Consider the following 12533-nt stretch of genomic DNA (forward strand, 5'->3'; position numbering starts at 1 on the left):
GGTATCGTCGGACGTGGCCACAGTGTCTCCCGACCCCTCCTGTCTCAGCCTCCGGTATTTATGCTGCATTAGTTTATATGTCGGGGGGCTAGGGTCAGTCTGTTATATCTGCAGTATTTCCCCTGTCTTATCCGGTGTCCTGTGTGAATTGAAGTATGCTCGCTCTAATTCTCTCTCTTTCTCTCTTTTTCTCTCTCTTTCTCTCTTTCTCTCTTTTTCTCTCTCTTTCTCTCTTTCTTTATTTCTCTCTTTCTTTCTCTCTCTCTGAGGACCTGAGTCCTAGGACCATGCCTCAGGACTACCTGGCCTGATGACTCCTTGCTGTCCCCAGTCCACCTGGCCGTGCTGCTGCTCCAGTTTCAACTGTTCTGCCTGCGGCTATGGAACCCTGACCTGTTTACCGGACGTGCTACCTGTCACAGACCTGCTGTTTTCAACTCTCTAGAAACAGCAGGAGCAGTAGAGATACTCTGAATGATCGGCTATGAAAAGTCAACTGACATTTACTCCTGAGGTGCTGACCTGTTGCACCCTCGACACCCACTGTGATTATTATTATTTGACCCTGCTGGTCATCTATGAACATTTGAACATCTTGGCCATGTTCTGTTATAATCTCCACCCGGCACAGCCAGAAGAGGACTGGCCACCCCTAATAGCCTGGTTCCTCTCTAGGTTTCTTCCTAGGTTCTGGCCTTTCTAGGGAGTTTTTCCTAGCCACTGTGCTTCTACACCTGCATTGCTTGCTGTTTGGGGTTTTAGGCTGGGTTTCTGTACAGCACTTTGTGACATCAGCTGATGTAAGAAGGGCTTTATAAATACATTTCATTGATTGATTGATTGAAAATGGCCCAGTGCCGTTATTCTCCCAAAGTGAATTATTGAAAGGTTTTGAAAACATATCAATTTTGACCCTTACCTATTTGAGAAAAAAATATTTTCTTGTTAAACAAAATCTCTTTCTTTGAGCAATTATATTAGTATAAAATAATATCGTTTTCCAATTATTTTGAGCATACAATATAACTCAGGATTTGAATTGTTAATTTTATGCAGTAATTTTTACTCATCTTTATGAAGGGCTGTCAATAATTTAGGACCCCACTGTACATCCATATTCCAGTGTCCTCTTCATCTGATAAGTGCTGCTTTGTATTCCAGCAGAGATGGGACACTGGAGAGGTTGTGCTTCCTATGAATATACAGTATAACACTGTGAAATGCACCTCGTTCTGAGAGCCTCTTGGCTAAAGCAAGTCATCTGCCCTCCTGCCCCTCTCTGTCCTGCTTTATAACCAACTAGATCTCACAATTTTATCAATTTGACTTCAGATTCTGACGTTAATCCACGTTTTTCAATATGTCAAATTTCGAAGTTGCTCCGGAAACATCAAATATCAAAGCATTTTTGACACCCTTGGACTAGGTTGACTCCTCCTGCTCATCATCGTTTCGTTTCTCCAAAAGTCACATTTCAAAGTTAAGGGTTAAGGTTTGGAATAGGGTAAAAAATTGTAATAAATAAATGAGTGTCTTCCAAGTCATGAGATTATGTCCATCCACCACCCCAACTCACAATGCCCTAGCAAAACCCTAGCCTACTTGATGGTAATAGCGCTCACTGTTGCTCCTAGTGGACGGTTTTGAAGGCCTTTCTCAATGTCCTCAGGACCTGGACAGACATCCAATTTCGAAGTCAGTCTTTAGCGATCTGCCAGTAATAACAGCACAGAGGAAATTAAGATGGAAATGAAGTTGTTAGATATATATACTACCGTTCAAAAGTTTGGGGTCACTTAGAAATACCCTTGTTTTCCATGAAAACATACATGTAATTCATTGCAAAATGAATAGGAAGTATAGTGCTGACCACTCCATTATAGACAGAATACCAGCTGACTGCTTCTTCCCTCAATAGTTATTGCATAGTTTGAGCTGTGACTTGGGTCACTGTCCTGTTGTAGGAGGAAATTGGCTCCAAATAAGCGCCGTCCACAGGGTATGCCATGGCGTTGCAAAATGGAGTGATAGCCTTTCTTCTTCGAGATCACTTTCACCCTGTACAAATCTCCCACTTTACCATCACATAAAGAACCCCCAGACCATCACATTGCCTCCACCATGCTTGACAGATGGCGTCAAGCACTCCTCCAGCATCTTTAAATTTTTTTCTGCATCTCACAAATGATCTTCTTTGTGATCCGAACACCTCAAACTTAGATTTTTCTGTCCATAACACTTTTTTTCAATATTCCTCTGTACAGTGTCTGTGCTATTTTGCCCATCTTAATCTTTTCTTTCTATTGGCCAGTCTGAGACATGGCTTTCTCTATCTAACTCTGCCTAGAAGGTCAGCATCCTGGAGTCGCCTCTTCACTGTTGACGTTGAGACTGGTGTTTTGCAGGTATTATTTAATGAAGCTGCCACTTGAGGACTTGTGAGGCGTCTGTTTCTCAAACTAGACACTCTAATGTACTTGTCCTCTTGCTCAGTTGTGCAACAGGGCTTCCCACTCCGCCAGTTTGCGCTGTTCTGTGAAGGGAGTAGTACACAACGTTGTACGAGATCTTCAGTTTCTTGGCAATTTCTCGCATGAAATAGCCTTAATTTCTCAGAACAAGAATAGACTGACGAGTTCCAGAAGAAAGTTCTTTGTTTCTGGCCATTTTGAGCCTGTAATTGAACCCACAAATGCTGATGCTCCAGATACTCAACTAGTCTAAAGAAGGCCAGTTTTATTGCTTCTTTAATTAATTTTCTAATGATCAATTAGCCTTTTAAAATTATAAACTTGGATTAGCTAACACAATGCGCCATTGGATCACAGGAGTGATGGTTGCTGATAATGGGTCTCTGTACGCCAATGTAGATATTCCATTAGAAATCAGCCATTTTCCAGCTACAATAGTCATTTTCAACATTAACAATGTTTACACTGTATTTCTGATCAATTTGATGTTATTTTATTGGACAAAAAATTTGCTTTTCTTTCAAAAACAAGGACATTTTTAAGTGACCCCAGCACATTCCCCTCCAAGTGAATGCTCCAGAAAATGACTTTACAATGTGCTGAGATAAGTGTCATTTAGAGAGGGAGAAATTGACATTGAGTGTGTGTGTGTGCTTGTGCGTGTGCGTGTGCGTGTGTGTGTGTGTGTGTGTGTGACACTCAAAGCAGATTGTTAAACAGTGTGCTGTGCATTTATTCCATGTGGACGATATAGTAACTGGCAGTGCTAATGCTGCTTTCAGTATGCCTTATACTCAGTTAAAATCAACCACTTTAAAATGACGTCTTCATTCCCGCTCACGTGTTGGGGTACACAAGGTTAGAATTGTCCCATAATAAGAAACAAATGATCCCATATTATAAATCCAATGTTAACAGTATACTGTGAGCTTTTGGCATCTCCAAAACTTTAAAAGTACCGTAAGATTGATCCAGTTAAGTCTGCTATATTTAGGGCCAGTCCCAAGAGTCAGTGTGTAATAATCTAACCCCCATGTGGTGATGGGCTAAGCCTATTTACTCATGTTGCCTTTAACGTCATAGCTGTACAGTATTACATGATATTAAGTGATTGAAATGACATCATGCCATGCTGATTTAAACTGCTTTATTTCTAAATGGAGGGGAGAGGGAGGGAGTCCAGGGTCAAACACAGCAGGGGAAGAAGAAGAGTCCAGGCAGGTCACAGAGGAGCAGGGAGAATGATGCTTCACTATACATTGAGATTCCATGGCCGCCCTGTTGCCACCAAAAGTTCTATGACAATCACATTCTAGAATGCAAGAGAATGTTATTGTCGCAGAACGATTTGTGCCAACACAGGGGCGGTTGTTTGCTGAGCTCCATGGTTATTTATACAACCACAGAAATGTATAGCGCCATCCATCAGCACAGTAAAGTATCTTACAAACCACCATTTTAACTGTTTAAGAAACAAGTAAAAAATAATACAAAAAAAATAAGCTGGTGGAAAATTCAAGGTTTCAATCCATATGACCAATATTGTAAAGGATTTTCTCAATTCATGACATTTATCTTCTGCATTGACTGAGTTCCGATAGAAATAACCCCAACTCCTGCATACATAGGTCTGCTCCTGAATCATGTTCATCTGCTCACATTAAATAAATGAATCTCATTCAACATATTCAGATTTTATACAGTGTTTACTCTGTTTTGTTCACATTAGCTTTGCCTTGCTTGGAGAGCCCACCAGGAAGAAAAAAACTATAAATATGAAATGAACAGAAAACAAAAAATGGCTCAAAATAAATAAATAATACATATAGCTTATCCAATCGCAGCCCTTCGTTAGAGCATGAGTCCCTCTGTCTGTGTCAGCTGGTTTCCCAGGGCTCTTCTGTCCCACGGGGGTCACTAAACGGCCATGTTTGAAAGGACAAAATGCAATTTTCACCACAAAATGCCATGTCAGCAGCTAACCCTTACCTCACCTTTGATCTTACTCAGATCCTTAACAGTTACCATAACCATAAATGAAGACCAAATAGATAATGTGCTTGCTAAATAGTTCTGGTATACCTCCCTTTTGTCCATTCTAGCAGGCCATCTAGTGACTAGTGTCCCTCAGGGAGAGCTCTCTGGACAGATTCTCTATCGCCACATCTGTTTTCTGTGCTTACCAGTGTGAGGACATCCACAGTATACAATAACAGCCAGCTGGTACCACTAGAAGTGGATCATTAGCAAACACACAGTACTCATGCAGGCTCTTATCAAAACACACACACACACACACACACACACACACACACACACACACACACACACACACACACACACACACACACACACAGTGTATCTCTCTCTCGCTCAAACACACACAGTATCTCTCTCTCTCTCTCGCTCTCTCTCTCTCTGTCTCTCGCACACACACACACAAGGGTAAGCAGAATTTCCCACAGGAGCGTAAAAGGGTTGTTGCCGACAGCCCTCGTCCCATAGTGTCATAACACAGCAGTCACAATTACAGACATAGCCTATGTGAGGGAGAAAACACAAAGAGCATCATGACCTGTCAGTCTCTGAGAAATACTGTACATAAAGAGCAACCATAAAGAGTCACAGTACCTCTCAGAAATAAAGGAAAGTGCCAGATAGAAGTCCAGTCAGCCAGTGCGGGCACATTCCCAAATCAATCAATTAATCCATCTATCAATCATTCATTAATAAAGTATTACATTATCTTATGGGATGAATGTCCTTCCAGAAACAGTTGAGGATATACAGGACCTTTCAGTGTTATAATCAATATAAACTAGAGTTTTTTTCAAGACTGTTTGAAATGTTTGTGTCGGGCCAGCGGTAGGTGGCTGAGTTCCTCCTCTCATAAACATCCTCTGCTCTGTTCTGTTCCATGGGGAGAAGTGTGTTCGGTAATAGCAATGTCCTTTCAGGCTGAAATCAGGTGAATCCACTCAAACAAAGCTAACCAGTCACTGTCCATTGTCTTTAATAGAAAAAAAGACTATATACTGCATTGCAAACATCTCTTAATGTCCGAATTTGCTTTCCTTGTCCCAATTTGGGAAAGTATTTATTCTCTTTACAATGTAATATGCTTTAAGCACTTGGAATTGTGCTATATAGATTCAATGTACAGACCTAATCCATGTTGATGTTGATGGAACAAGGTAGACCAGTATGAAAAAAAGTATGAACATGCATCTCACTACTGTAAGTCGTTCTGGATAAGAGCGTCTGCTAAATGACTAAAATGTAAATGTAAAAAATGTGGAAACAGAGGTCACCCTGTGGTGTAGCGATACTGGGGGAGAGTTAAAACTGTACCTTTAAGGCTCTCTGCGAGGCACTCTGAATCCCAAATGACACCCTATTCCCTACATAGTGCACTGCTTTTGACTAGAGCCCTATAGGCCCTGGTCAAAAGTTGTGCACTATAAAGGGAATAGGGTGCCATTTGGGATTTAGAGAGTGTGTTCTTTTAGTCCACCTGCACCGACCCAGAGCCGGGCAGGTGGAAACAAATTCCTGATCCTTCATTTTGCATTCACCTATATCCTTTGTTTTTCAGTGCAGATGAAGAAAAACACACGAGTAGAGGAAGCAATAATGGACCATTGAGATGCACCCGCTGTCCTCGCACAGCCAGAGGCAAGGTATGTTTGTTTTACAAAGGAGTCTTTCAAAATATAGCCTAAGCCCCACACTACAGCAGTGGTGGGGATCAGCGTTTGAGAGGGAGTTGAACAGTAAAAGCCTTGTTGTTGTATCTCTCATGTGGATAACATCTCTACAGGAACGCATGCTATTCCTGAGGCAGGAAAAAAGTAACTATGCAGACATAAGTAGACAGACGACTTGGGTCTTGTGTGTTCCTCATGGTTCTGCCCTCTGATAGAGAGAGGTACTTAAACAGGCTGACAGGTATTTGGGTTAATTCTCAGTCCTCTATCTCTCCAAAACATCATCTCCTCACGTTGTTCTGTTTTGTTTTTCAGACGGCTAATAAAAGGATACTGTATTGTTTTAAAGAATGGTGTGTGTAGATCAGGAGTTCTCAGTGACTAGTGGTGTGTGTATAGGGTTGCAAAATTCCAGGAACTTTCAATACATTTCCTGGTTTTCCCAGAAATCCAGGCTGGAGGACTCTGGATTTCCTGCTTATTCCCTCCTGATTCTGGGAATCTTCCAACAAGGATTTCAGGAAAACAATGGCATTTATTGAAAGTTTAAATAATTTTGCAACCCTAGTGGTATACTTCTGTACCCAAAGGTTTCTCAATTTTAAATTAAACAGATTTCCCAGACAACCTTAATATGAGTCAGTCAATCAGACTCTGATGAGAGCAGCGCTACACTGTCATTTTACCAACAACATGTCCTTAATGTCACGAGTGACTACAAATACAAAATGGATTTTCTTTCCCTCCTCTCTTCCTCCTCTCCATCCACTTTCTGTGCATAATATGTGATGCTCACACCTCAAAACATCCCTCCTACCTTTTAATAAAATATCATGATCAGATTAGTACACAGTATCATGCTAAAGCCCCCCAGAGTATAAGTCACTGAACATATATTGCACATACTCTCCCCACACTATGTCCTTGCAATGGGCCGTCACAGTTCTCCAGGTAACAGCTGGACTTCTGCAGATACGCACCAAGGGACTAAAACAACAAGCCCTTAGAGAGTTTCTTTCTTACACAAGGTATTTTTAACCCTGTTGCGAGGTGAGCTTTTCTACAGCTATTCTGAGTCCGCATTCTATTTGGAAAGTCTGCAGCAGTTCACGGTAGAATCGGCAGCCCTTTGTAATGTCATCAATTAGAATCTAAAATCAGTGAACATTTTCAAAAAAGGACAGAATATTTGTGCTGTTTTGTAAACCTCAACGGGTTTAGAGGGGAGTGAAAAGAAGGGACTGACCTTACAGGCCCCTTTACTAAAATAATGTTGCCATTGGTGTCCTTACAGAGCAACCAGTCTAGAAGAAGGTGCCCTTGGTGTTCTTACAAAGGATCTTCTTGAAGGCTTTCCTGAAGTCCTGGTTGAAGATGGTGTATATGACGGGGTTCAGACAGGAGTTGCAGTAGCCGATCCAGAAGAAGAACTTAAAGAGGGGATCAGGGAGGGCGCAGGTCTCAGGACAGATGGCCTGCAGCGAGTAGGAGAAGAAGAAAGGGAACCAACAGACGACAAACACTCCGATCACCACGGCCAGGACGAACGTGAAACGCTTCTCTCGGTTCACCATGGCTTTACGACGTGCCGCTCCTGGAGTGGTGTCTGGCTTAGACCTCCTCCCTGCCACCAGCCGAGCCCCCTTAGATGTGGCGATCATGTCCCTGTACTTCTGGATGGTGGCAGGGGAGTGGATGCCGGGTGAACCCGCCATGCTAGGGGTGTTGACTCCCCTCCTCCCCCCTCCCTCGTGCTCCATGTCACTGTCAGAGCTGTTTGAGCTATCCCCATTATTGTTATACTTTTTCCCCTTCTTCCCCTTCTTCCCCTTCTTCTCCCCATCTTTGGGTTTGGCCTGGGAAAGTGGGGGAAGGGTGGAGGAGGGAGAGGGAGAGACTGAGGAGGGTGAGGGACCCAGGGGTGAGGTAGGAGGGGAGGTGGTGGTTGGGGTTGGAGCTAGAGATGGATCCGGAGGATGAAGGAGGTTATTGGGGGTGGGAGAAGAGGGGGTCTCATTGGCCTGGTCGGGGGATAGTGATGGAGTAATAGCCAGGGTGGGTGGTCTGATGCTGGAAGTTTTGTGGGGAATAGCTGGGGTTTTCCCTCCCTCCTCCTTCCCGTTGGCTTGGATCCCCCGAGGGGTTTGACTTGGGGTGGCACAGCCCACCCCATCCTTCCTGGGCTCGCCTGGCGGGTTCTGTGTGCGCTGCTTGGCGATCTGGTAGATCCTCATGTAGACCAGGATCATGATGAGACAAGGGGCGAAGAAGGAGCCGACAGTGGAGTAGAGAATGTACCAGCGCTCGTCATTCAGCTGGCACTGAGGCCCCCTCTCACTACCCTCGCCACCTGGCTCGCTCTTATTCAGCGACAGGAGAGGAGGAAAGGAGATGATGGCCGAGATGAGCCACACCACCACGATGGAGGCTTTGATACGTATGGGTGTGCGCTGGCGGGAGTAGGTAACCCGGCTGATGGACAGGTAACGGTCTAATGAGATGGCGCACAGGTGAGCTATAGAGGAAGTACAGAACAGAACGTCCAGCGCCAAGTAGATCTCACACCACAGAGACTTGAAGTACCAGTAACCCAGCAGTTCATTGGCCAGGGAAAACGGGATGATGAGGGTTGCCACTAAAATGTCCGCAGCTGCTAGCGACACTAAAAACAGGTTCTGTGGTCCTCTGAGTGCACGGCTGGTCAGGACTGCGATGATGACAAAGATGTTTCCCACGATGGTAAAGACTATCATGAGGGTGATAGCCGTAGCAAAGAGCGCCGTGGCTTCGGCGGAGTAAGGGGCCAGTTGCAGGGAAGCGACGCTCTGATTGCAGGGAAGAGATAAACCGCTGGTCGAGCTATTAGTGTTGCCCAGCCCCACTGAACATGCACTATCCAAAGGTGATGCCATGACTAACACGATGGATGGGGTTGATTAAAGTGGTTAATAAAATGTTGTAGTAATCAATATGTTTGTTTTATAGTCCTTGAGGATGGCTGAGGTAAAATTATATTCTAAAAAAGCAGTCCTATAGCTGAGCTTGTTTATGTTGCTGTCAAAGCATTCTCTGAAAACTTTAGGGAAAAAAGATTAGCCTCCTATAACTGATCTTTCTACACCTTATAAAAAGTCATAATTTCGTGTTATCGCAGTTCATTCACCTTCTCCTGCCAATTTCATCATCCAAGTCCATTCTAATCAGTCAAACGCTAAACTATGCCCATGGAGTGCGCCAGTGGTCAATGGTTTTCTATTCGAGTGCGATGAATACAGTAGAGCGCAAATACGTTTCCCGTCGATCTGGGCTATGTGGAATACCTACAGTATGAAATTAAACCGCTCAAACAATTAAAAGTAGTCCAGCACACAAAACAGAATGGATTGTAATCTCACAGCTGCTTGATTATTTTTTATATTTTAAAGAGGCGGAACGTGATTGCAGGGCGGTTACAGAAATAGCCTTTCAATCTAATTTCTGACTATAATACAAGGCGACACAGGCGAGATTGGGAACAAGTTACAGCCATCTTTTCCTCAGTAGGACAACCAACTTCAGATGTCAGTGTGCGCGCCCTTTCTCCCCCAAAACCCCGCTGTCTCTTAAGAGACGCAAACAGCAAGGCTATCTGAGCATATACAAGCTGTGTATGTAGACTAATTTAATAACAAATTATTCTAACAAATATGTAATAATAACCAAAATATTGGTTTGAACAGATTTAGCTCATACAATGGTTGAGCTTCGGCAGACTAACTGGTGTGTTACCAAAATATGTCCTCACATTATTCGAGTAAAGTGTACTTCTTAAATAATAAGTTGTTTCTGAATGGAACTGTGAAGTTAGTATTTATGTTGTAACTTGAGCACGTCCTCAATGTAGCCAAAAAACGTTCTGGAATTCATGAAAACAAAACCGTGTCCAACATAATTCCAAGTTGCGCATTGAGTCCATCACCCAGAGTCGTTGCGTTGCTGTTTCAGTTTCCTCGTGTTTCCTCGTTACTAGAGCTCACATCTCGGTTTGGTAGGAATGTGTGCGAGTGTTTAGTATATCCAAGCGCAGAAGATGCGCAGTCATGCTTTGGCTGGCTCGTGGCCCCTAGTTCGGTCTATTCACGCAGTGGTACTCCTGAGTGCAGCGTCTCTTTGCCTCTCTCCTCGAGTTTATCAGTTTGTCTCGCAGCATCTCCAGGAGTGAGCGTGACCGCGAGCCCTGGTCTAATAACGGGAGCGCCTCTCCTCTCCTCCTCGCGCTTCTCCAACCCGAGTGATGTCAATACGGGCGTCATGAGACCATGCCATCTCTCTCTCTCTCTCTCTCTCTCTCTCTCTCTCTCTCTCTCTCTCTCTTTACCCGCTAACACACTGTCCATCGGTACGCCGTTATATCTTTAATGTAAAACACTGTAGTAGAACCCGTCCACGATGCTTTGGTCAATTAACTCTACAGAATGCATAGGTCTCCAGCTGGAACACACTCATTTATCTTTCTACAAAGACCTACAGTGTGAGTTTCTAACTCTATAATCATCACCATCAATCATCATCATCACTGTTAAAATAAAGGTACAAAATAATAATAACATTATCATCACCATCATCATTATAATCATCACCCTTCTCCTCCTGATTATGATTTCATTGTTGGTTCCATAATGGTCTATTGGCTCCTCAGCAAGATAAAACCCTATTGTATGCTACCTTATGTTCCCATGAATTAGCCTCTTGACCGCTGCTTGATGAAGACAAAACACTGTTGTTAGTGACATGGATTGATCAAATGCTTATTGTTCAATAGTGAAGAGAGTGGAAGCACATTAAACTGACACACATACAGAAGTGTGCATTGCAAGCTTGTCTCATAGACTAGACACAACAAACAAAAATACAGGACACTCTAATAAGTCTAATATGGTACCTTTGGTATGGTTACATAAGACATAAGGTTTCTTAAGCCAAAGGTTGCGTGTTTGAATCTCCTCACAAACAACTTGCTCATTTTAGCTAATTAGAACGGTTGCTGGGTCGAATCCCTGAGCCGAACTAGGTAAAAATATACAGTGCCTTGCGAAAGTATTTGGCCCCCTTGAACTTTTCGACATTTTGCCACATTTCAGGCTTCAAACATAAAGATATAAAACTGTAATTTTTTGTGAAGAATCAACAACAAGTGGGACACAATCATGAAGTGGAACGAAATTTATTGGATATTTCAAACTTTTTTAACAAATAAAAAACTGAAAAATTGGCCGTGCAAAATTATTCAGCCCCCTTAAGTTAATACTTTGTAGCGCCACCTTTTGCTGCAATTACAGCTGTAAGTCGCTTGGGGTATGTCTCTATCAGTTTTGCACATCGAGAGACTGAATTTTTTGCCCATTCCTCCTTGCAAAACAGCTCGAGCTCAGTGAGGTTGGATGGAGAGCGTTTGTGAACAGCAGTTTTCAGTTCTTTCCACAGATTCTCGATTGGATTCAGGTCTGGACTTTGACTTGGCCATTCTAACACCTGGATATGTTTATTTGTGAACCATTCCATTGTAGATTTTGCTTTATGTTTTGGATCATTGTCTTGTTGGAAGACAAATCTCCGTCCCAGTCTCAGGTCTTTTGCAGACTCCATCAGGTTTTCTTCCAGAATGGTCCTGTATTTGGCTCCATCCATCTTCCCATCAATTTTAACCATCTTCCCTGCCCCTGCTGAAGAAAAGCAGGCCCAAACCATGATGCTGCCACCACCATGTTTGACAGTGGGGATGGTGTGTTCAGGGTGATGAGCTGTGTTGCTTTTACGCCAAACATAACGTTTATGCATTGTTGCCAAAAAGTTCGATTTTGGTTTCATCTGACCAGAGCACCTTCTTCCACATGTTTGGTGTGTCTCCCAGGTGGCTAGTGGCAAACTTTAAACAACACTTTTTATGGATATCTTTAAGAAATGGCTTTCTTCTTGCCACTCTTCCATAAAGGCCAGATTTGTGCAGTTGTACGACTGATTGTTGTCCTATGGACAGAGTCTCCCACCTCAGCTGTAGATCTCTGCAGTTCATCCAGAGTGATCATGGGCCTCTTGGCTGCATCTCTGATCAGTCTTCTCCTTGTATGAGCTGAAAGTTTAGAGGGACGGCCGGGTCTTCGTAGATTTGCAGTGGTCTGATACTCCTTCCATTTCAATATTATCGCTTGCACAGTGCTCCTTGGGATGTTTAAAGCTTGGGAAATCTTTTTGTATCCAAATCCGGCTTTAAACTTCTCCACAACAGTATCTCGGACCTGCCTGGTGTGTTCCTTGTTCTTCATGATGATCTCTGCGCTTTAAATGGACCTCTGAGACTATCACAGAGCAGGTGCAT

General features: G+C 43.3%; 1 protein-coding gene across 1 annotated transcript; it reads right to left on the reverse strand.

The window, feature by feature from the left end:
* Positions 1–4158: 4158 nt before the first annotated feature.
* adra2b (adrenoceptor alpha 2B) lies at positions 4159–10433 on the reverse strand. The gene has a single exon (XM_014161528.2). It carries the CDS (start codon positions 9088–9090, stop codon positions 7483–7485), a length of 1608 nt encoding a protein of 535 aa, XP_014017003.1. The 5' UTR covers positions 9091–10433; the 3' UTR covers positions 4159–7482.
* Positions 10434–12533: the final 2100 nt, after the last annotated feature.

The sequence above is a fragment of the Salmo salar genome, chromosome ssa20 (genome assembly GCF_905237065.1).
Source record: "Salmo salar chromosome ssa20, Ssal_v3.1, whole genome shotgun sequence".
Lineage (NCBI taxonomy): Eukaryota > Metazoa > Chordata > Actinopteri > Salmoniformes > Salmonidae > Salmo > Salmo salar.

Excerpts from the sequence above, each read along its gene's own strand:
- adra2b (XM_014161528.2), bottom strand. The coding sequence starts at position 9,090 with ATGGCATCACCTTTGGATAGTGCATGTTCAGTGGGGCTGGGCAACACT.